Genomic DNA, 25,460 nt, shown 5'->3' with positions numbered 1-25,460 from the left:
TCTCAAAGGCCATCATAACACTTCTTGTCATTGTTAAGCTTGCTAAGATTTATTAATATATAAGAAGAATGAAATGTGAGTGATGAAATGAGAAGATAGTGGCAAGGGGGAAGTGGCCAGGGGAGCACAGGAGAGACAACTCCCTCTGCTGTAACTGACAGTCTAGAATCTATATTTCCACTCTCAGTGATTCAAAATTGAGTGTAGTATCTTCATGGCATGTGAGTTGCCATGCGAGACAATTTGCCACAGTTTGATACCTATGAAGGCCGCAAATTGAGCATTGAAGCTTTGCTCTGTGGGCACACTGTCATGTTTACACTTCATCGATATTTTTTGCGGCCATTGTAAAACTACATTCAGGGTTTATGTACAATATTATGAAATGTAAACAGACATTGTGTTTAGACTTGGATGCCATCCCCAAACAGTCCCATTTTACAAATCCAAATAAAAATATTCTGAAATCCAGAAAAATCCAAAATCCACAACACTTTCGGTCCCAGAAATTTTGGATAAGGGATTCTCAACAGCACATATAACAAGACACTATATGAGAGAAAGAGTTAAGTTAACAGAGACAGAGAGAGAGAGAGAGAGAGAGAGAGAGAGAGAGAGAGAGAGAGAGAGAGAGAGAGAGAGAGAGAGAGAGAGAGAGAGAGAGAGAGAGAGAGAGAGAGAGATGAGAGGAAGTAGACAGCAGCCAATCAGGAGTTAACCACATGTGGCATCACTGCAGAGGGTGCGGTTAACCTCAGCAGGAGAAAAAACTTACCACCTTTCGAAAATATATGGTTGACTGTGTCAGCCAACTCTCCCACATTTTAAGCCCCAAGATGTTCATAAAATATAGCAAGCATTCAATAATTTTGAAATATGCTGTAATTTGCAAACAGTAAGTTCGAAAAATAAACTGAGTGTTTGATAGTGGTCATTATACCCAAATCTGGTAAACAGAGGTTCATTATATCAAGGGTTTACTGTATTTAAAAACATGTAATAAAAAACTGGGGTTTTTTGGGTGGCTGGAAGGGATTAATGGCATTTCAATTATTTCCAATGGAGAAAATTTATTTGATATACAAGCAAATTGAGTTATGAGTTCAGTCACGGAATGAATTAAACTCTTGAGTCAAGGTACCACTGTATCTGCCACCAATGATGTGTCATCTGTAAACATCCATTCTTCAACCTCTGGTGCTACCAGACTCATTCCTCAACTCAACATTTTAGCATTAACCTCCTTAACCACACCATCCATATAGATCTTCAAAAGCTACAGTGGCATTACACACTATAAATAAGTAAATAAAAAAAAATAATAATAATGATAACAATAATTAATGAATTAATTAATAAAATAAATAAATATATTAAGTTACTACAATACTGTAGGAGTGTTTTAGTTACTCTGATAAGACTTTATAAATAAAAATTTATATATCACAGAAATGTGAGTCCACAAGGATTTAATATGTTAGTAAAATATAAGGAAATGGTCTTTAAGAAAACACTAAGCAGGTAATTGATGCAAATGCAACAAGACTTAAACAAAAATATAAATTAAAAGGAGACATGCAAAGAGATTATGTACATACAGGATCAACAGCCAAAATCTTTGCCCACAAGAACACCAGCAGAGGCCTCAGCTCCCTGGCAGTGGACTGGAGGAGCCGCAACACATAGGGAAAGATGCCCACTGACAACACCAGATTCACTGCCCAGGGTCCTAGTGCCAAGAAGCTGCCAAGAAGCTCTAGAGCCCGAGGCCGATGAACTTGACTTAGGAGAACCTGGAACAGAAAGCCATATTTCAAACATCCATAGTCCTACCATTATGTTTTCGTCTCCTTTCTCGACAGCGTTCCTTTTCCCTCTCTGATATTGCCATATAGGCATCTAGATCATGAAAAACAGTTTTTGAACTGATGCTTCTATGGTAAATGCAGAAAGCCATGAAAATGTAATCTAATACTGATAAAATCTGGCTTTGGTTTTGATCTTGAGTTTCATATAAGTATCTGACAAACTACATTTTTTTGTTTGATGTTCGGTTTTCCTAATTTATTGGGATTAGGCCGGTGCCTCCTTATGAAGGGCTTTGGTTGTGGCATTTGGAAACCATTACTAGTGACTCTTCTACAATCCTATGAAACTATACCTAATGTTAGTTTCCTGTGACAGAAAACTTTTCATCTCTGGAGCTAAAAACATTTACAGATTTTTCTTATGAATATATTAAAGATGGGCTTAAATTTACCTGGAGGACAATTGGAAGTTGCTCAGGGGATTCTCGACACTCATGCCCAAGGTCAAGCCACACTTGGAAGGCAGTCAGCTGCTCCTCAAAAAATGGTGAGTGTACATGTGAATAGGGATCCTCAGTACTGAGCACAGTAGGCATCTGGTCAAGACACAGCTCCAGTGCTAGATCCCATGCTACCCACATGGGATGCTGGAAAGAACATTCAAGCTTTACTTTATATCAAGAAGAGAGAGAGAGAGAGAGAGAGAGAGAGAGAGAGAGAGAGAGAGAGAGAGAGAGAGAGAGAGAGAGAGAGAGAGAGAGAGAGAGAGAGAGAGAGAGAGAGAGAGAGAGAGAGAGAGAGAGAGAGAGAGAAAAATAATTTTTGCTTTGTTCCTTTCTCACTTAAAGATATTACTAGTAATATATATATATATATATATATATATATATATATATATATATATATATATATATATATATATATATATATATATATATATGAGGCGCGCGGTGCAACAACGACGTAACCGTGAAATTTGAGATTTTGTGTTTTTGCCTGCTCTGTGTGGTAGAAGGGTGTAAAAGTCTCGTGGTGATATCGGCCAAGTCATATTCGACCATCTAAGCACCTGTACTAAGGCTCAAAGTCGAGCGGTAATGAGCCGGTAATGAGCCGGTAATGAGTAAGTTTTATTTTTTACGCTCGGAAAAAAATTCATAAAAAATTTATTTATGTACCAATCTTCATGAAACTTTCACCTAATACTATGTGTAATAGGCTCTAACACATTATTAACAAATGAAAACAATATCGGGAAAAAAAATTATTACCTACGGTATACGCGTTAATTAACGCGTAAGTCATCCACCCAAAATCGTCACCTATCACTTCGAAACCTACATCCCCAAACAGAACTACCCAAGACCTTTCAAATGATGTATAATACTTACTTATTTAAGGGTATCCTATTGTGCGCAATCAGTGTTTAACTTTGAGCGCGTTTTTCTCGAAACTTCCATTTCTCGGTTACGTCGTTGTTGCACCGCGCGCCTCATATATACAGTCGTACCTCGGTACTCGACCGCCTCTATACTCGACCAAATCGGTGCTCAACCAAAAAATTCGAGTAGAAAATGCATCGGACCTCGAACAGATTTTCGGTACTCGACTAGCCGAGTCGACCCGAACGCGCTCCTCGGCCCTTCTCGGCCCTTCTCGGCCAGCGGGTAAGCGTCAGTTCGACTCAGACCGCCGGCGGAGTAAGATGTACGCAGTTTGTTCGAGTATTTCTTCCCAGATTTAAACTTTTTCGTGTTGCTCTAGCCCTTAATAATGGGTCCAAAGAAAGACAGTGATAAGGGGAAGGCAAAGAGGAAAACAGTGAGGACCACTATTGAACTGAAGAAGGAAATTATAGCAAAATATGAAAGTGGTGTACGAGTGTCATGGAAGGGGATTCCCCTTCCAAGGAGTAACCCTCCCTCCCGTCCTCTCCACATCCATTCCTGTATGCCATCAACCACTCTCCAAAACGTAAGTAAATTATACAAAATGGTTTATAATGCTTTATATATCTTTATCATGTACTGCTTGTGCACATTTATGTTTTATTGTTGTGTAAATACACGTTCTTATAATATTTTAGGTATTTATCTTAATGGTAAGAACGGATTAAAATACTTTCCATTATTTCTTATGGGAAAATTGGTTTCAGTGTTCGAACAAATCGGTGCTCGACCACCACCTCAGAACGGATTATGGTCGAGTACCGAGGTACGTCTGTATATATATATATATATATAAAGAGTTACATGCAGCAAAATAGGGAACAGGGATAGTGAGAAGAAGAAAGAAAAACAGAAGAGGAAGATAAAGAAGAGGTGGAGAGAGTGAGAAGAGAAACAAGTCACAGACGCATCAAGTTGAGATACACCAGAGTCACAGTAACTTCGTAAAAAAATTAAAGTTGATCTTCCCCACTCCCCTTCCTTCCTTCCTTCCTGAAAGTTGAGATTAATAGACCATACAGCTAAAGAATTGCTCCCTCTCATGAAACAATTAGTTTTTTACCCAGCCCAACAGATGAAACTCATGATTTTTGTAAGATAATGTTCAGTCTAGGAAAGAGAGCGACAGTGACATTGAGGTGAGTAGAATGAAAGTCACCCCCCAAGCTCCGCCTCTCCCTTTCCTTCCTTCCCTCCCAGCCCTTATCCTGTGTCTGCATTGGTAGGGGAGAAGGGGTGAGTTTGACAGCTTTTCTCACCACCTTAGTTAATAGCAGGCCAGATATCATAGAGGATAGACGTGACATAGAGAGAGGTGTACTAATCCATGTGTAGGGAGGGTACATTATTGCTTTTACAAGATTACACCTAAGGGTGGGATTACTGCATGACACATTATTATTATGTAATATCTAGACCCTACAGGAGGCCAGGATCTGGGTGGATCCAGATATTCTTTGAAGGATGTAAATAGGAGCAGGCTCTTGTCCTCTCTCCCCTTCTGCCTAAGTGCAGTGTCTTGTTGTGGATCTAGTATTTGTCCATATATATATATATATATATATATATATATATATATATATATATATATATATATATATATATATATATATATATATATATATATAGTCGCATACCTCTGCCAACCTCTGAATGTTACCTGATGTGTTGGGGGCAACTTAGGGGAAGACACTGGAGTACAATCATATGACCTCATGATACGCTGAGCTAATAGAAAGTTGCGAAATAGGCTTGCCACAAGTAAGTCTTGACGGAAAAGCTTCTGGAATAGGTCTGAAAGAGAAATTAAAGGGCATTATTACATTGCACACATCCACTTCAAAATCATGAAGTATACAATTACTTATTCACTAGAATCTGAGCTAAAGAGCTGACAAAGTCCAAGACTTACCACGCGGCAAGGTATTCCAGGCAATGGTATCAGTAATGGCAGTGAAGATCCAGTTGAGCTCACCCAGCAATGTGCGCCGGTCACTCAGTTGGCCTGGAATCCTGCAACATGATCATTACATGTTAGCACAATAAATTCAACTGAAACTGTGACTCAATGCTCTTGATAAATTAATTTTAAGTATAATACTTCTATCTAGCATGAAGAAAATGAGCAACATTTTTTTAAACTTACCTTGCCACAAAAGAAACAGTTAAGTTCCCACAAAGAACACAAAATATCAAAAGTTTAGTACATTGCCATTACCAAGTTTTATGACATCTTAATTCATTAATCTTTATTTCACAGCAAACCATATATATATATATATATATATATATATATATATATATATATATATATATATATATATATATATATATATATATATATATATATATATATATATATATATATATATATATATATATATATATATATATATATATATATATATATATATATATATATATTCTTTTTTAAGTGATGGGAAGTTCTGCATTTTGCATTTTCTTAAGGACTTTCTCTCTATTCTTTTGTGTGTTGTGTGATAACATCTTTATAATGTGTCATCTCTGCCAAATTGCAATTTCAGGTCTGTGACTCTTCTTCAGTGGCTGCAATGGGATACTTTACTCTTGATGGTTGGGAAGAGAATGAGTAGCTGATCCAAGTGGCCTTAAATACTCCATCAGAAGCTATAAAATATCTAGCCAGAATGAAAGCAAGCTAACATCCACAGAAAACTTAAGAGAAACCACTGATGATGCCTTTAACAATATGATGGACCAACATCGCAACTCCATCATCAGAACAAACCAGAAGCTGATTAACCTTAACAGAGGTCACATGAAACACCAGCGGCCCCCCAAGGCTTACATAAACCAAACAGATAAGACTTTCCTCCTGACCAAGAAGAGCTTCTAAATTTTGGTTTAAACTGCCACATCATCTCCAAACTGAAGAAACACGAGGAGAGTCAAGTGCGAAATACTCACCGACAACATAAAGAGCTTAGCCAGAAGAGATCACATTGTCAAGCCCACCTTCAAGTAATAAATAGTTGCAGAAGCACCAAAGATAAGAGGAAGCTCCAAAACCAAGATCACTGAGAAAAGGCACTTCAAGGCAACCAAGCAACTAAAGGAGGACCACAATATAAAAATACAAAAATCAGATAAAACAGCAACGTACATCCTCATGAACATATCAGAGTACATAGACAAGATCAACAAGGATAAAACATAGTTTGCAAAGATAACGAGACCCAACAGAAGTCTTGAAGAAAAAAATAAACAAGCTCATATTCACCAATAATGCCAAAAGCAACACCATCAAGTTTAGCAAGCTCATCAGAGAGTATGGCACGGGGTACTGCTATAGCAATGTAAGAACACAAGCTGGGAGCAAACTAAGACCTATTATCTCGCAGATACCCACTCCTACTTACCACATCACTAAGAAGTTCTGCACCATCCTGACCTGATATGTACCAGCCACCTACAGCCTAAATTCAGCCATGGACTTCTTGGATATCTTAAAAACCAACAGGGCATGAGGAACCACTGCATCATTAGACACAGAGTTCCTCTTCATGAACGTCCCAGTTCAGGAAACATCAGCTAAATAACTTGATCGTGTATACCACAACGACAGCAACCCTATCCTGGACATTCCTGAAAAATTCTCCATTATGTCCTTGAATGCTGCACCCAAGAGGCACCCTTCACCTACCCCAGCGGAGAAAAGTATAGACAAACTGATGGTGTTGCTAAGGGTTCTCCATTCAGAGTACTACTAGTAAACTTCTTTATGGAATGTGTGGAGGAGACAGTCTTCAAGAATATCCAGAAACCAGGGATCTAATTCTGATGCATTGATGACATCTTCATAAAAACCATAAAGAAAGAAGAGATAGAACAAATAAGATGTTGCCTGCAAGAGATGTTGGGACTAAACTTCACCAATGAGCACAGAGTCAATGGAGTAATATCATTCCTGGACATCCTGATAAGACAAGACCAAGAATAAGATACCTTCAACACTGACATCTACATAAAACCCACACTGTATTGTTGGGGTGAGTGCCCCAGCAATACAAGGATTCTACCATCGCAGCATAAATATGAAGGGTACTTAGTCATTGTGGCAAATGGAAGTAAGTCCATCAAGAAATAGAATACTCTACAAAAGTGCTACTAAACAATGGCTTCAACAAAAAATACATAGACAACCAAACAAAGAGAACTGTTGACCACTGGCACCAGAGAAGGAGCTACAAGGAAGAATGAAGCCATCGACATATTCTGCAGAGCACAGTAAACCAGTGCCTACAAAGAAGAAAGAGTTATGAAGCAAATATTAAAGAACATCACACCAACTGGCTCTGAAAAACACCTGAACTTGGTGATCTACTATAAAAACAAGAAAACAAGTCATCTGCTTCTCAGAAACAGGCCCAGCAAGATGAAAAAACAACTACAGCTATCACACATCATCTACAGGTTCACCTGTAAACAAAGGAATGAAGTTCTCCCCTCCACCTATGATGGCATGACTACACTGAAGTTATCCAAATGCCTCAGCTATCATCTCATGTCAGGCACCCAAAAGAAACATCTGGAAGAACACAAGTCACAGCAAACAAGAAAAATATTACAACACAGAAATCATCACGTCTACCAAAACAAGCACTTTACTGTCCTAGAAGCACTGTACATCATGGAAGATGCGCCAAACTTCAACATCCAATCAGAAGCTTTGAAAGCCTCGACCAGCATGAGAACAGGAGTGCTGCAGAATAACCAATCACAAGCCATGACACCACGTGTGGGAGGCAGTGGATGGCCTTAAATACTGACCACTCTGATCAGCTACTCATTCTCTCCCCAAACATCATGAGTAAACATCTCACTGCAACCACAGAAGAAGGGTCATGTACCTGAAATCACAATACAGCAGAGATGATGCACTACAAAGATGTCATCACACAACACACAAAAGAGAATTGGACAATTTTAAGGAATAAAGAGAAAATCTTTAAGAAAATACAAAATGCAGAATTTGCCATCACTTTCAACCAAACATGTTTGAAAGAGAATCTCCTGCTCATATACACTCTTAATATATGCAGTGGAACCTCAGTTATCAAATGCCTCCCTCTTCAAACAAATTGGTTTTCGAACAAAATTTTGAACTTGTAATTGCTTCTGTTGCCATACCATAATTCAGTTCTCAACCAAAGTTACATGATTTTAAATACTAAAAGACAAAGCAAAAGCTGCCATTTATTACAAATTTATAGTTCCTATAAGTATTTTCATCACTTTTATGTATTAGAAGGAAAGCCACAATAAGTAAGACAGCAATTCAGTCTTTGAAATAAGGTAAATGTGATCCTGTTTTTTTTTTCTTTATGCAAGAAGGCCACTGGCCAAGGCCAACAAAAAATTTTATATATATATATATATATATATATATATATATATATATATATATATATATATATATATATATATATATATATATATATATATATATATAAAGGCACACTCAATGCCATGTTCTACAGAGAATTACAAATAGAAAAATCAAATAATGAAGGTTAAGTGTCTTGAAACCTCCCTCATGAAAGAGTTCAAGTCATAGGAATGATGGAATACAGAAGCAGGCAGGGAATTCCAGACCTTACTAGAAAAAAGGATGAAGGCTTAAGAATACTGGTAACTCTTGCATTACAGAGGTGAATAGTATACTGGTGAGAGAAAGAAGAAAGTCTTGTGTAGAGATCACAGGAGGAGGGGAGGCATGCAGTTAGAAAGATCAGACAAGCAGTGTGAGGCATACTCCATACATGGAGGATAAGGCCCCTGTATAGAGTTAGCAGCTTGGGGGGGGGGATGAGAAAAAACTGGCAGACGACTCAGAATGCCTAACTTCACAGAAGCTGTTTTAGCTAGAGATGAGATGCAAAGTTTCCAGTTTAGATTATAAGTAAAGGAAAAACCAGGGATATTCAATGTAAAAGAGGGGGACAGTTGAGTGTCATTGAAAAAGAGGGGATAGTTGTCTGGAAGGTTGTGTTAAGCTGATAGATAGAGGAATTGAATTTTTGTGGCATTGAACAATATTAAGTTTGCTCTCTCCCAATCAGAAATTTTAGAGAGATCAAAAGTCAGGCATTCTGTGGCTTCCCTGAATGAACTGTTTACTTCCTGAAGGGCTGGACATCTATGAAAAGACATGGAAAAGTGCAGGGTGGCATCATCAGCATAGGAGTGAATAGAACAAGAAGTTTGGTTTAGAAGATCACTGATGAATAATAAGAGAGTGGGTGACAGGACAGAACCCTAAGGAACACCACTGTTAAAAAATTTAGAAGAACAGTGACTGTCTACCACAGCAACAGCAGAACGGTCAGAAAGGAAACTTGAGATGAAGTTACAGAGAGAAGGATAGAAGCCCTAGGAGGGTAGTTTGGAAATCAAAGCTTTGTAGCAGACGCTATCAGAAGCTTTTGATATGTCTAAGGCAACAGCAAAAGTTTCACCAAAATCTCTAAAAGAGGATGACCAAGACTCAGTAAAGAAAATCTGAAGATCACCAGCAGAGCAACCTTGACGGAATCCATGCTAGCATTCAGATAGAAAGGTTATGAAGTGATAGATGTTTAATAATCTTCCTGTTGGGGATAGGTTCAAAACTTTAGATAGGCAGGAAATCAAAGCAATAGGACGGTAGTTTGAGGGATTAGAATGGTCACCCTTTTTAGGAACAGGCTGAATGTAGGCAAACCTCCAGCAAAAAGGAAAGGTAGATAATGAAATACAGAGTTGAAAAAGTTTGACTAGCAAGGTGTAAGCACAGAGGTACAGTTTTGTAGAACAATATGAGGGACCCCATTAGATCCATAAGCTGAGGGTTTAGGCCCGTGAAAGCATGGAAAACATCAATGCGAAGAATCTTAATAGTTAGCATGAAGTAGTCGGAGGGTGGAGGAGAGGGAGGAGCAAGTCCTGAATCATCCAAGGTAGAGTTTTTAGCAGAGGTTTGAGCAAAGAGTTCAGCTTTAGAAATAGATGAGATGACGGTGTCATCAGGTTGAAATAAAAGGAAGGAAAGATGAAGAAGCAAAGTTATTGGAGATGTTTTTGGCTAGGTGCCAGAAGTCATAAGTATTAAAATCTTGAAAGATTTTAACACTTTCTATTAATGAAGGAGTTTTTAGCTTGTTGGAGAACAGACTTGGTATAATTCTGGGCTCAGGTGATGGAAGGTTCAAGTACCTTTTGTGGGCCACCTCATATCATGTATAACACAAAAACAGGCTGCGTTAAATGAAGGTTTAGAAGGTTTAGGTTGAAAGATTGAGCCTCAATGTAAACAAACAATTTTTGTGACTCAGGAGTAATCCAAAGCCACCTGTGGTTATTCCACAATGCCACCACTACTGCACAATTGCATTTTCTCAGTAGCTTTTGCCACCAGCAAGATGTCATGATCACCTTCATTTTGGTAGTAAGTGGGCTGCTACTCTCTGTGTCGCTCTGTAAGGTTTCCCTCACTAGATCAACGACAAAGAAAATACCTGCATGGTCTAAATAATATCTCCTGATGAGTTACATGTCACTAAGTTAATTCAATATGTCATATCTGGATAAATAATTTCTGAGCTGGAGGTGTTGTGGAATCTGCCATAAGTCTCTAAGACAGGATGGATGGGTATATGGGGATGGATTAATACATTGATTTCTATGAAGGAAATAGTTTCAGTTCCCATGCATTTCAGATTTCAAATGGCATTCACAAATTAATTAAGTTTGAGAACTGAGATTCCACTATATATATATATATATATATATATATATATATATATATATATATATATATATATATATATATATATATATATATATATATATATATATATATACACACATACAGTGGAATCTCAGTTCCTGAACAAAATTTTGAACTCATCATTGCTTCAGTTGTGGTACCATAATTTGGTTCTAGAACAAAGTTACTTGATTTAAAATATTAAAAGACATAGCAAAAGCTGCTGTTTATTACTAATTTATAGTTACTATAAATATTTACTTTGTTTTTATTTATTTGGAGGAGAGACACAGTGTCTAAGAGTAATTTAATCTTTGAAAAAAGGTAAATGTGATCCCGCTGAAAAGCTTCGATGTAAACAAACAATTTTCAGTGCTCAGGAGTTATCCCGAGCCACCTGTGGTTCTCTTGATCCCAAACACCATCATTACTGCACAACTGCATTTTTCCAGAAGATTTTTTCCAGCAGCAAGATGTCTAAGTATTATAATCACCTTAATTTTGGTGGTAAGTGGGTTGCTCCTCTCTGTGTCCCTCTGTAAGGCTTCCCTTACTAGATCAATGACAAAGAGAGTACCCGCATGGTCTAAACAGTATCTTCTGATGAGTTCTGTGTCATTAAGTTCATTTAATACATCCTTTCTGGATAAATAATTTGTGAGGTGGAGATAATGTGAAGCAGCCATATTGGCTGTGGGAGCATCTGTCATAAGCCACTAAGAGAGGGTAGGCTGGTGTCTGGGAATAGATTAATCAACTTTACATTGATTCCTGCGGAGAAAATAGTTTCAATTTTCGAATGTTTTGGATTTCAAACGATATTCAGGAACGAATTAAGTTCTATATATATATATATATATATATATATATATATATATATATATATATATATATATATATATATATATATATATATATATATATGCAAAAAGACTCAGACCACAGGTAACAAACTTAATGGTGATAACAAAGGAGGCAGTGAGAGGCAACCTACCAGAGTTCATCACTTTCTTTTCTTGATTTTTTTTTTTTTGTTAATTGATAAACAAAATGTTTGTAACCATGTACATGGACTTTTCTTTACTTAAACAAAGTTTTGGGACCTCAGAGGTTCTCAAAAGGGGACACTAATTTTCCACAGATTTTCCTTATCCATGTGTGTGCCTGTTACCTAACCATGGAGAATAACAAGGGATAAGGTCAACTAAAAATCATTCACTGTTCATCACAAAAGAAGTTAGACAGTATAACTTACTTGTCTGCATCATCAAGGTTAACTCCTTGTAATAGTTTGCCTTTATTATGTAGGAGGTGCCAACGCACTGCCATGCAGATAGGAGTGGTGAGGCATGCCGAAAACACATCAGCAGGAAGATCAGGATTCATTGGCAGGATTTCTTTAGCTTCACATGCCCCAAGCTGGATGCACTGTCTGAAGGAAGGTGGAGCAGAGCCAGAACCAGTGCCACTACCACCATTATTTCCTTTCTGTTTTAGTGAATGGAAGAGAGAAAGGGTTAGTGAGTTCATGAACTAATCAATTGTTACCTAAAAAGAATACTTAACACAGAGTAAATTATCAGTAATCTAGGCTCTTTTAATACACTTACTTCTATGTTTATCTACTGATAGTCAAGAAAATCTTTAAGAGATCTGAAAATTCTACTGAAAACTGCAAAGAAAAACAACGGTTTAAAATTCTATAAATTTAAAGAACCTTTTGTCATATTTTCACATGTTCTAACTGAACATGCCAAACCTTTCACCAGTTTTCCAATCAGCATTAAATAGCTGAACCCAATGTCTATGATATGTGGTGTGTGTACATCTGGATGTCTCCAGTTTAATATCTAGACATTGTTACATATGGATACTGACAAGTCCAGTTACTGAACATTTAGATATTGGAGGGATTACTGTACATACTTGATATGATTTCACAGCATCACTTCCTAGTTTCAAAAAGTACTCACCCTCCATTCTTCTTCATGCTGTTCTGCAAACTGCTCAAATAGATGGATAATAACAGCTGCATTGGAACAATCATAAACATATATGGATGGAGCACCCATCCACGTTTGAAGTTCATAGATGGATAGTGGAATATACTGAGTATAACTCTGAAAGGAGGAAAAGTGCATGATACAGTGCTTATACATAATCAAGTAAAGTGTAATGCTCTACTTGCATTGTGATGGTTTTAGATATATGATTTAAGTTGATAGCCATTTACTTTACTACAAATACAAAGGTACAGATCAACATTTTATGATACTCTTTCAATGGGAGACATGTTTCAACAGTAACAAAAATATAGTGTGACACTGACTCAAACATACTAGATACTATTTCACTATGATTCCTTAAGAACAATATAAGATTCATGACTTTTAAAAATCTATTAATAATAAGAGAATAAGAGGCATCCAGACTATAGGTAAAAAATGTTGCCAGTGAAAAATATGAGATTATGTATCTGATCTTACACTAAAGTACAGTGGCTTAATTTGGTTTTAACTCAAATGTCCTTTAAAATGTACTCCTTATGACTCTACATACTTAACCTATAAATCCTTCCATTGCTGGAAACATTTCTAAAAATCTTGTTCTGGAATGGCTACCAAGTGTAATGACACATTCCCCTAAGTTCTCAAACTACAACCCTTTTAGCGGTATTTCCCACTTAGGAAACATCCAGTTATCACAAGAAACCAAGTCTGGAATTAAATGAACTCAGCCTGAGGAATTCAATGCCTAGTTAAGAAATCCTGGATCAAGTGTAAAGAATGGAATAGGGTGGTGTTACAATGCAGCTACCAGCTGTCTGACTCCCACAGCTCCAGTCTCTCCAGAGATAGCTGTGATTTCTGGCTGTTCTCTAAGCTAACCCTTGACAGTCATGGAGATATGCAGAATGTTATGACACATTTGATAAATATTCTAAAACAAGACTTCCAGAAATGCTTCTAGCAACAGAAGGACTAATAGGCATTAATAGTAAAGAATAAAAACATGTTTTTCCTTGACCCATGTTAAAGGGACAACATACAATCTTTCACTCTTGACAGCAGTACTTGCCATGTCACAGTTTTGTATTCATGACACACACAAGGAAAGTTACCAGACAATTATCAGAAAAAAAATAGTTGTCAGCATTTCTTTTTATTTTTAATTATATAAAGTGTTCCATCCTGACACATAGAGACAAGTCACTGTTATCACTTACTTTGTTAAATACCCAAATCTCTCCATTTGTAGTTGGTTTAGGGACACCATGCCCATTGTAGTGGAAGAGGACACGTTCTTCCTTGGCATTCCTCCTCAAAGACATGCACAGCTTCTTGACTTCTTCTACTGTGGGGTCAAGGGATTGTTTATAGCGTGCACGAGGCTGCCATCGCTCATAGGCTTTCTGTAGGCTGTTGCCAATTGCTTCTATAGCCTTGGATGGTGGCATGGCAAGGGGATCTGAAAGCAAAATATGGATTATAACAAGAAAAAAGAATTGTGACAATCATAGGAATTGTGATAATCATAGGAATGGCAGATTATTTCAAAAGAAAGTTTCATTAGAGCTCTCAGAAAATGCAATTAAACTTTTTAAGTTTATGCCCTACTTACTAAGAAAAATAAATAAATAAAAAATAAAATAAAAAATAAAAAATAAATAAACTAACAAAGGATCCCCAGCTATTATGTACCATGCTGTGGTTAACTAAATGTTCACACTGGCTGAGATTTGATATATGACTACCACATTTTGTATCACCTTGTGTTAACTAAAAATTAAGATAAATATGTCTTCCTCTGTTTTGTGGATTGATGTCTTTGTTACAAGTAACAATGAATCCTGATTGTCAGAGTGAACACAGAAGAGAGTTGGAGCAACATGCTGACAGGTGACAGTTTGTGAATACAGAGCTGATGGCATCTTGGAACAATATCTTTATACTGTATTTCTTATGTGATGACATCATCATTGACAGTTGATCCTAATAACAGAACAGGAACATAAAGTGAACTTGGGAATTTTCCATGATGGCTACACTAGTAAAGTGATCAACCATTTACTTGACAAAATTGATTACCAGATTATAATTGTCATACAAGATCAATAATAATAATAATAAACAATTACTGTTTAGGTGGTCAGTATTTTATGGGCATCCAATGATTTTGGATGGCTTTATTATCCAATATCATGGAAAACAAAACCACATTATTTGTGACTGCCAGAGACAAAACACAAACTGATAATGATGTATACCACAAAGAAAGCAATGACTGTACAGTGGAACCTCAGTTCTTGAATTTAATTACTTCCTGAATGCTGTCAGAAATCCAAAATGTTCAGAAACCACAGCTATTTTCCCCATAGGAATCAATGTAAAATGAATTAGTCTGTTCCAAGGCACCTATCCAACCTGTCTTAGTATCTTATGACAGATGCTCCCACTACCAAGATGGCCGCTCCACATCTCCACCTCAGAAAATATTTATCCAGATAGGACGTATTGAATTAACTTAGTGATACGGAACTCATCAGAAAATATTGTTTAAACTGTGTGGGTCTTTGTTATTGATCTAGTGAGGGAATCCTTACATGGTGACACAAAGTGTAGCAACCCATTTACCACCAAAATGAAGGTGATCATGACACTTGGACATCTTGCAGGTGGGAAAAGCTACTGAGAAAATGCAGTTGTGCTGTAGTAGTGGTGTTGTGGGTCATCAAGAGAGCCACAGATGACTTGAGATTACTCATGAGTCACAAAAACTGTTTGTTTTACACTGGGGCTCTTCAACAGGATCACATTTACTTTATTTCAAAGATTGAATTACTGTCTTACCCACCCTATCTTTCCTCCAATTACGTAAAAACATTGAAAATACTTAGAGAAACTATAAATCAGTAATAAACAGCAGCTTTTGCTTTGTCTTGTATTATTTGAAATCAAGCAATTTTAGTTGAGAACTGAATTATGGTATGGCAACCAAAGCAATTATAAATTCAAAATTTTGTTCAAAAACAGATATGTTCGAAAAGGGAGGCATTCGGTAACTGAGGTTCCACTATATTGAGTTGCTTTGTCATCTATGAAAATAATTTTGAGATCAGGTCTAAAGACAACACTGAGATCTACTTATGACATTACAAAATGATAATTAAATCATAACATTCATGGTTCTATAGAGGGAAGATGTTGGTCAATGTTGCAAATATAATTAGTCTTGCTATTCTTCCATTATCAAATATGAGAGATTTTGTAAGGTATACAATTTGGCTTCTAGCCTGGTGTATGAGTAATTGTTTTAATGAGTAATGATGACTCATAGGCATATACTCATTGGCTGGTTGACATGCGTAAATAATCAAATAAAAATAAACTCACCTATCCATGCCTCTAGTCGAGCACACGGCTGAGTCTTAACAATGTCTGGCGGATCCACAGGAATGTTGAGACACAACACTAATGCCACACTCACTGTCTTCATCTGAGGCAATGAAATAGAAAAAAAAAAAAAACATACATTGCTTAATGCACAGAACATTTTTTGGCAAAAGCAGGGAATCTTAAGTTGGGATTGTGGAAACAGTATTGTTGTTGGGGAATATGGAGATAAACTTAACCTACTGTTTTCAAGACAATGACTATTTATTTCCAGGCAATATTTAATGCTTTTTAAATCAAGATAGTTCTTTTTGCTGGAAACCACAAAAAAGTGGCTTCTTTTAATTTTTAAATTAGCAGACCAATTTTACTGAAATTCACTATCTTGAAGAAAAACAGCATCAAACTCTGCCCATAAATAAAATAATCAGCACCTCAGAATTACAAACCAATTGAGCCACAGCAGACAGCATAATGGCTGCAGCCATGAGGCCCAGCAAAGCACAATAGGTCCTGGCCTTGACCAAAAGTTGTTTAAATCTAATAAAATCCACAATGAGCGAATTAATAGTTATATATCCCATGCAACGGTTCAAAATGCAGGGAATGATGTAATCCAGTGGTTTCCAACCTGTGGGGCACACCCCCCCTAAGGGGGCATGAAGGGCTGCCAGGGGGGGCGTAAGCACTTCATAAAGTAGAAAAATTACTTAGTAGATGATTATATATCAACATTATTGATTTTGATGGAATACATAATTGGTCAAGTATTGAGAAAACATTTCAGATATGAATTATGAAATGTTATTGTCTAAATACAATTATAAATTATTTCAAATGCTACTAAGTAACTAAGGAATTAAACAACTATAAAAGATAAAGAGAGAAACGTGCTGTAAATATAAATATTGTAATGATTACCAGAAACAATGCACTGTTCGTATGGTTCCCGTTTGGTTCACGTCTCAGATACGTCAGTACTCCAGCTTTGGGAGTCGGCCATGTGGCCACGCCACCACAGTAGTATGAGGGTGCGGTAGTAAGACAGTAGCTCTGTGACCGTTCTGGACGTAACAAGTGCCTCATAAATAACTGTTAATTGCAAAATTACAAAGCCAAGGAATAGTTTTGAGCGTGTGCGTTTGTTTATTTCACTAAACTTTTGAAATATGAAAAAGTATTTGATTAAAGGCAAAAGGAAAGAAACTGAAAGTGAACCTCACTCCAGTAAATGTGATGAAAGTAGCAAGCATACAAAAACCAGAAAGTATGACGACAGATATCTCTCGCTTGGATTTACATCTACAGTTGTTTATGGAACAGAGAGACCTCAATGTGTGCTGTGTTTAAATATTTTGGCCATGGACAGCATGAAACCAAGCAAATTGAAGCACCACCTTGAAACACAGCACCCTGAACATGTTGGCAAATCTCTGGAATTTTTTAAAAGGAGACTTGATGAATTTAATAAACAGAGGCGGGCTTTCACGAAGACATCTACCACAGCTGCAAGTGCTTTGCTTGCTTCTTATAAAGTTTCCTACAGAATTGCAAGATGCAAAAAAGCTCACAACATAGCAGAAACCTTGGTATTACCCTTTGCTATTGACATGGTGGAAATAATGCTTGGTGAACAAAGTGCTAACAAGTTACGCAGTATTCCTCTTGCAGATAATACAGTTGGCAGAAGAATTTCAGACATTAGTGATGATTTATGTGATCAGTTGACAGATGTACTTAAATATTTACATTTTGGGTTGCAAGTAGATGAGGCTACTGATGTAGTGAAAGATGTTCATTTAATAACTTATGTGCGCTGTAAATCTGCCAATGAAATTAAGGAAGATCTGTTGTTTTGTAAACCTATTGTTGGTAGAGCCACAGCTGTAAAAGTGTTTAACATGATTGACAATTTTTTCAATGAACATGGAATAAGCTGGGAAAATTGTGTTGGACTGTGCACTGATGGAGCCCAGTCAATGGCAGGAAGGCATGCTGGACTGCAAGCTTTGGTGAGGGAAAAGGCTCCACACGCTTCATGGACGAACTGCATGCTTCATAGACAGGCACTTGCATTAGGCAGTATGAATGAAGAATTAGGTAATTTGCTTAAAGATGTTGTCAGGGTTGTAAATTACATAAAGAACAGTCCATTGAAAGGAAGACTGTTTGCACAGTTATGTAAAGATTTTGGTGCTGAACACACTGCTCTACTGTATTACTGTAAATCATGCTGACTATCCCGTGGAAAAGTACTCCAGAGTGTATGAACTTAGAGATGAAATTGCTACATTCCTTTGTGAAAATAAAAACAAAGATGGAGACTTGTTCACAGATGATTATTTCCTTAAAAAACTTGCTTACATGGTTGATATCTTTGAGAAATTTAACCAACTGAATCAGTCTATGCAGGGGCCTCACATGAATATTTTCACACAGAGTGACAAAATACGTGCATTTATGAAGAAAATTGAGTTATGGAAAAGGAATGTAGAAAATAACAGTTTTGATATGTTACCAAACTTGCAAGAGTTTCTCAAACACACTAGCATACTAGGTGGAAATGAATTGTTTGCTGAGCACTTGAACACTCTCCTGGGGAAGTGCTCATTTTACTTCAAAGATGTAGACACAAGTGATTACGAATGATAAGGAACCCATTTGATGATAACTCTACAAGCACACTGTCTACAGCTGACCAGGAGCAACTTATTGATTTGTCATGTGACGGTTCACTGAAACTTGTGTTTGATGTAGGACCTTTGGAAAAATTTTGGTTGCAAGTTAAAGATGAGTACCCTTCCTTGTCAACTAAGGCCATTGACATTTTATTACGTTTTGCGACATCATACTTGTGTGAATCAGGATTTATTCAGTTGCTGTTCTCAAAACAAAATACCGTTCTCGTTTAGCAATAGAAAAGGAATTACGGGTCTCAATTTCATCACATTCTCCGAGATTTGAGAAACTGCTCAGAGAAGCAAGCGCAATAATCACACTAGTAAAGGTAAGCCTATACATTCAGTCATACATACATAATTATGTATTGTACAATTTTTTTATCTCTGACTTGTGCCGACTATGACAGTAAATAGCAGTATTTAAACCAGAATGGAGGGGGCACAGGGAACTTGTCATTTAATGAAGGGGGGCGAGAATTCCAAAAGATTGGAAACCACTGATGTAATCTACACGATGAAAGTATCAGTAGTGTAAATCTTCTTCAAAAGATATGGCCCTTCTTTGCGTTGTCCAAAAGTTGCTGATATCTTTAAAAAAAATCATAACGAGCAAAGAAATAGAGTTATGTTGTGCAATGCTTCAAAATGCAGGAAATTACTTCAGCTACACAATGAAAGTACCAGTAGTGTAAATCTTGTTTAACCTAACCAAACCTAAGCTAAGCTAAGCTAAGCTAACCTAACCCCAACCTAATCTAACCCTGCAAGGATGTAACCAGATACTGCAGTCTTACCTACTGAAGTGGTAGGTAGCAGAGAGCAATTTCCCTGAGAAAGTGATGGAAGATGGTAGTGTGGTCGGGGTGACTATAGCAGAACAGGTAGCAGGCAAAATAATACTTGTAGTGGACTTTCTTGTTTCCCACTTGGAACACCCAACTCAATGTCTTTCCAGAGACTCTCAATCATATTCATATGCACCCCTGTCTCTGAATCAACACAGCGTTTCAAGTGGTTCACAACCTGGTGGACGTAATTCAGACCAAGGTCTTTGAGTACACTGTAAGCTCACCAACAGTCACTGTAGATGATGGTGCAAGGTAGAATGTACTTCTGGCAGAGCGAAATCAGTGTAGTTAAGTCCCGCTGTTCTACAGGGGCAATGAAACATCTTTTCATTTCCCTCTCTACCCCTCCAAAAAACCAACACACCATCAACACGACATCCTTTGTGGTGCTTCCTCTTCTCAAATTTACTTTCGTTGATTTCTACTACTTTAACTGGGCCTCCTATAGGTGCCTATTCCTCCAGCCACTGTACAGACATCTCACCACAACAATTGGTGCATGAAGATATATCACAACTTGTCATTGGTCATTCCTTAAGTCTGTTGCCTTTGTTTTATTTATTTTTTCATAATTAAGCGAGAACTTCATAAACTAAGTATCCTGATTCCTGCAATGACTAACCTCACCCTGCCCCACACAGCCCATGACTTGCTGCAGCAGGAGTTGCCAGGCAGTGACTCTCAAACACTCAGAAGGGGAGGGTGCTGCACAGAGATCTGTCAGTTCATTAACCTTTTATTTTTTATTTATTTATTTATTTTATTTATCTATTTTTTCATTAATTAATTATTATTTTGCTTTTTGCTTTAACAAGTTTCTGGAAGTTGATATATATATATATATATATATATATATATATATATATATATATATATATATATATATATATATATATGTTACAGTCAATACCTGAATCCAGACAATTTGTAAAGTGACTTATTTTTTCAGGCAATTTGTGAACTGCCTAACCTAACCTAACCTAACCTAACCTAACCTAACCTAACCTAACCAGGCAGTTCACAAATTGCCTGAAAAAATAAGTCACTTTACAAATTGTCTGGATTCAGGTATTGACTGTAACATATATATATATATATATACTGCATGATATTCTGCAACCTTAATTCTGTCTGACATGTAAGTATTAACCTGAGGAGAAGACACTAATGTTATCTCAACATTATCATTGTTCTCCACTCATAAGAATGAAAGACCTCACACACGACAGATGAGACAATACTAAAAAATTACCCCAACTAAATGCAGGCAAGAAAGTACTGGTCTTTAGCAGATGAGATATATTTTCTGTCCAAAATGGCAGTAATGATGTACCTGTGAATGCTTTCAACCCCAATATTGGTCTATTTGTCAGCCAAATATGGGATCATGTTATGAGACAGCCAAGATTTTTCTCTTGATCTCAAACTGACAATTTCACTGGCTCAGCACTCCAGTGATCCTAGAAAAAAACATGATCATGCAGAATGTTTCTTACTTAATGAGTGACATTCCTAATGATACATGTTTCTTACTTAATGAGTGACATTCCTAATGATACGTAAATGACCGTAAGTTTCTTTCCATGCCTGTGCCATATATGGTTAGTCAGCTACTTCACTTCTTTTTGCATAATGCTTACCATCTAATAGTTTACTTGAACCTTATGAATACTTAAATTTTTTTTTTTTTTTTCTCGAATCCAAAAAGAAAAGACTGCCTTCCCAGCGCCAACCTTATATGTATATCTGCCTCACACAAGCCTCAGTAGTGTCATCTGCCCTGACTCCAGCCAATATTTGAAAAAGACCATGGCTGACGGCAAGACGTGGCTGTGCTCTGCCCCCATAATCCACGATGTGCCCGCTCGCCTGTACCAGGTAGCCTGACCTTACCCGTTCCTTGAGTCTCCATGAGTGTGCTGCAGTGTTGGGCGCCTTGATGGCCTCCAGGTGACGCGCCTCACTCAATACCTTCACAGGCTCCTCCTCCTCTTCCTCTTCCTCTTCCCCACTAATTCTGTTCACCTCCATCCTTCTTGCTTGAATTGGGGAAACGCAGAGTAGCACGTGAGGGTGGCCAGCCTCTACCACGCTCTTGTTTACATCGTACATAGCGAGGCCGGGCCTAAAGGAAATTCCAGAACATTCATTCATTTGAAAGATTACTTTTTATTCCTCTTAATATACAATACTTGACATAAATATTACGTTTCATTTATTAAAGACAACAAATGCAATTAGTCACACATGTATTATATTTTAGAGCATTTATCGAAAGGAGGAGATGGCGTAATGGCGTGATGGCTAGGTGGTGTACACATGGAGGTATGGAGCTATACTAAAGCTCCTTGGCTGTACAGAAACTCAGGAAAGTCTGGGATTGACCCCACTGATCCCGAAATGCATTTGTTTTATTTTATTTTATTATTATTATTTTATTTTATTTTATTTATTTTTATTTCTATTTTTTTTTTTTTTTTTTTTATCAGAAACTGTCCCTTTGTGTAATACGATTACCTTTGACCTTCAGGTCAGACATATATTTGTTCTCTAATAGAATTCAATAAGGTTACGAGTTAATATCAAGGAAATGAAATACGATCAAGTACGTACATATGTTTATGTAGTTAAATTTGTTTCATGTCTAGGAAATGGCAGCTAGCCCCCCCCACGCCAAAGGTTTTATATGAGCGATAAACTTGCACATCTTTTAAGAGCTTGCTGGAAACCGATCCCTAAAAAATTAGTGCTGCACAGCATTTAATTCTGAGATTACATTGAAGTTCAGAGTAAAGTTCCGAGTTTAAGCCATAATGTATATAGTGCAATTTTTTAGCAGTACTTCTAGAAATAGCCCTCGATGAAGCTGCTCCTAGAAGTGCCTGGTGTGGCGCACATATTATTTCAAACCTCATATCAATGACATAAATCAAGGTGACAAGTAATGGTATTTTGAATGCTTTGAATGGGCTCCCCTGCATGCAACAGAAGGTTGTTCCGTTCCATTGGTAAATCAAGATGTTGCTATATTAGTTGTATCAGCGTGACTTGTAGAGATGTAAGGAACCGCTAAATAGCTCTATTGTGACTTTCAGTGCATGATACGTAGACTCTAAACAGTGGGGCCATCCTTCGCCACGGAATAAAACTGTGACCCTTGAGCTGTGCATGTAAGAAGGCCTTACATAGTATATGGTTATTTCATATGGAAAGAATGAAAACGGGAAGGATTGAGATAAAGATGATCTACTTGGGTGAGTTAAATAAATATTTTTTGTTCTACAACTTTAGTGAGGCTCCTGCTCTAGTAAGGTTGGTAAAATACTGGTTTATAATTGTTTTCTTCTTTTGGTGAAAATGGGAGAGTACTCTTCATGACATTGCTTTGTTTCCCATATGCTTTCCATCTTTTCCAATCCTTCTTATAATTTATTTTTCATGGTCTAGGTTCCAAGTAATTTTTTCTCCAAAGTTATTTAACTCCTTAGCAAATTCTATAACTTGATTCTTAATTTTAATTAATTTGTTTTGTATAAAGTTCTTGAACTTTGTTGAAGTTTTGTTTTCTTCTCTTTTTATTCATCTTCAACTCTATATTTTTATCCTCTCTGTGTGACTGTAAAATCGTCTCCTGAAACTCATCTGTAGATTCGCTCATTAACACAATAGCATCAGCAAATATGCGATTATTCATCCTGGAACACCCTCCAGTTCAAACATTCCGGCGTCTTACATATTTTGTCTCTAGCGGACGTCAGCTGTGTTAGCAAGACTTCATGCTGCAAATGACAGGTTAACAAGGATTCTGCCTCATCAATAGTAAAAAACATAATGAGAATCCTATTAATATTCTTTGTTACGTAAATCGTTCGAAGACACTGACCATGCGGTCAACAATGGCATGGAAACATATGAAAGCTATACACCTCCCTCCTCTGTTTCACTTAGGTTAATTTTACCAGTGACCCCCTCTCGCACAACGAACCCTTTTGCTTTACGTCTTAATTTTCATTTAATAGACATCCAGACATCCTGTATTGAAACGAGAGAGAGAGAGAGAGAGAGAGAGAGAGAGAGAGAGAGAGAGAGAGAGAGAGAGAGAGAGAGAGAGAGAGAGAGAGAGAGAGAGTGTATAATGTGGCTGTTGCAAGACGAAGAAAAGTGAACCATGCACGAACTTCATCAAAAGTAATGTCGAGGTAGCTGCCACAAGCAGGTTACATTATGTCGTCAGATAAATGAGCGACACAGCTCCCGCAATCACGTGTTATGTGTTGGTGTGGCGGGCGGGCGTCCTTCACCATTATGAACACTGCTTCTTTTATTCACTTTCTCAACGAGGCTGGACTTCACACTAGGGCTCAGGCAACCGGCGACACATTCCTGTAGTGAAGTGACCGCAGTGGTTATATGGGTGGTTTTGTCTGGTGGGAAGCAGGAGTAACATAAGCATTGCAAACTTCGTCCTCTGCAGCATTTTTATTCCCTTACTGTCAATAAACGTTGAGCCATAAGATGTATCGAAGCGCAGAGCAGTTTTGTTATGTAATTTAAGATATGATGAGCCATGCATCTCTCTCTCTCTCTCTCTCTCTCTCTCTCTCTCTCTCTCTCTCTCTCTCTCTCTCTCTCTCTCTCTCTCTCTCTCTCTCTCTCTCTCTCTCTCTCTATATATATATATATATATATATATATATATATATATATATATATATATTACTACTACTACTACTACTACTACTACAATGAGGATGATGCTATAACAATAATAATAATAATAATAATAATAATAATAATAATAATAATAATAATAATAAAATGATAGTAATAATAGTAAAAATAATGATGATGATGATGTTGATGATGATTATGATGATGATAATAACAATAATGATAATAATAATAATAATAATAATAATAATAATAATAATAATAATAATAATAATAATAATAATTATTATTATTATTATTATTATTATTATTATTATTATTATTGTTACTGTTAACAACAACAACAAACAACTTAGGTGAAGAACCAATCGCAGTCAAGTGGCTGTATCTTCTCCCGTTGACACCACTTACTGCCTAACTTCAGCTCGAGATTGGAAAGTTCCCAGTTATTAAATTGATGTTGAAAAACTGGCGGATTCATTATCTAAAAATTCTAATCCAAAGTGCTTGCAGGTGACCAATCGAACAGGAAATTCCAGTAGAGGCCAGCAGCTGCGGCCAGTATCTGGTGTTCCCCAGTGTTGCAGTTCGTCGTGGACATGCCGGACCCTTAATTTTATTACAATACGTGCTGAGTATATGTATGCCTACATGTATACTGGTTCAGCATTGTTTCTGACATGCATTTGATCTAAACACACTTCACGGTGTGGTCGATAAAATGACTGGCAAGACTGTGATGACCAGCGAGAAGTGTAACAAGGATTGGAGAAGAAAGGTGGTAGGGAGAGGAAGGCGGCGGGGGAAGGGGGGGCTGCAGGT

At 37.1% G+C, this 25,460-nt stretch overlaps 1 protein-coding gene across 2 annotated transcripts in view; it reads right to left on the bottom strand.

Annotated features, from left to right (window-relative positions):
* The window catches only part of LOC135101385 (regulatory-associated protein of mTOR-like), a 49,330-nt gene extending 27,228 nt beyond the window's left edge, over positions 1-22,102 (bottom strand). For both annotated transcript variants that reach the window (XM_064005302.1, XM_064005303.1), the window contains exons 1-9: positions 21,861-22,102; positions 16,439-16,541; positions 14,272-14,513; positions 13,019-13,165; positions 12,301-12,533; positions 5,169-5,269; positions 4,917-5,050; positions 2,261-2,455; positions 1,599-1,793 (exon numbers count right to left, since the gene is read on the bottom strand). In XM_064005302.1, coding sequence (XP_063861372.1) covers positions 1,599-1,793; positions 2,261-2,455; positions 4,917-5,050; positions 5,169-5,269; positions 12,301-12,533; positions 13,019-13,165; positions 14,272-14,513; positions 16,439-16,541; positions 21,861-22,079 — 1,569 coding nt within the window. In that variant the 5' untranslated portion in view covers positions 22,080-22,102. The remainder of the gene's footprint in view (positions 1-1,598; positions 1,794-2,260; positions 2,456-4,916; positions 5,051-5,168; positions 5,270-12,300; positions 12,534-13,018; positions 13,166-14,271; positions 14,514-16,438; positions 16,542-21,860) is intronic.
* Positions 22,103-25,460: the final 3,358 nt, after the last annotated feature.

This window comes from Scylla paramamosain, chromosome 6 (assembly GCF_035594125.1).
Source record: "Scylla paramamosain isolate STU-SP2022 chromosome 6, ASM3559412v1, whole genome shotgun sequence".
Classification (NCBI taxonomy): Eukaryota; Metazoa; Arthropoda; class Malacostraca; order Decapoda; family Portunidae; genus Scylla; species Scylla paramamosain.
Note: the sequence above shows the minus strand (reverse complement) of the source record. Positions and strands in the feature narration are given on the sequence as shown.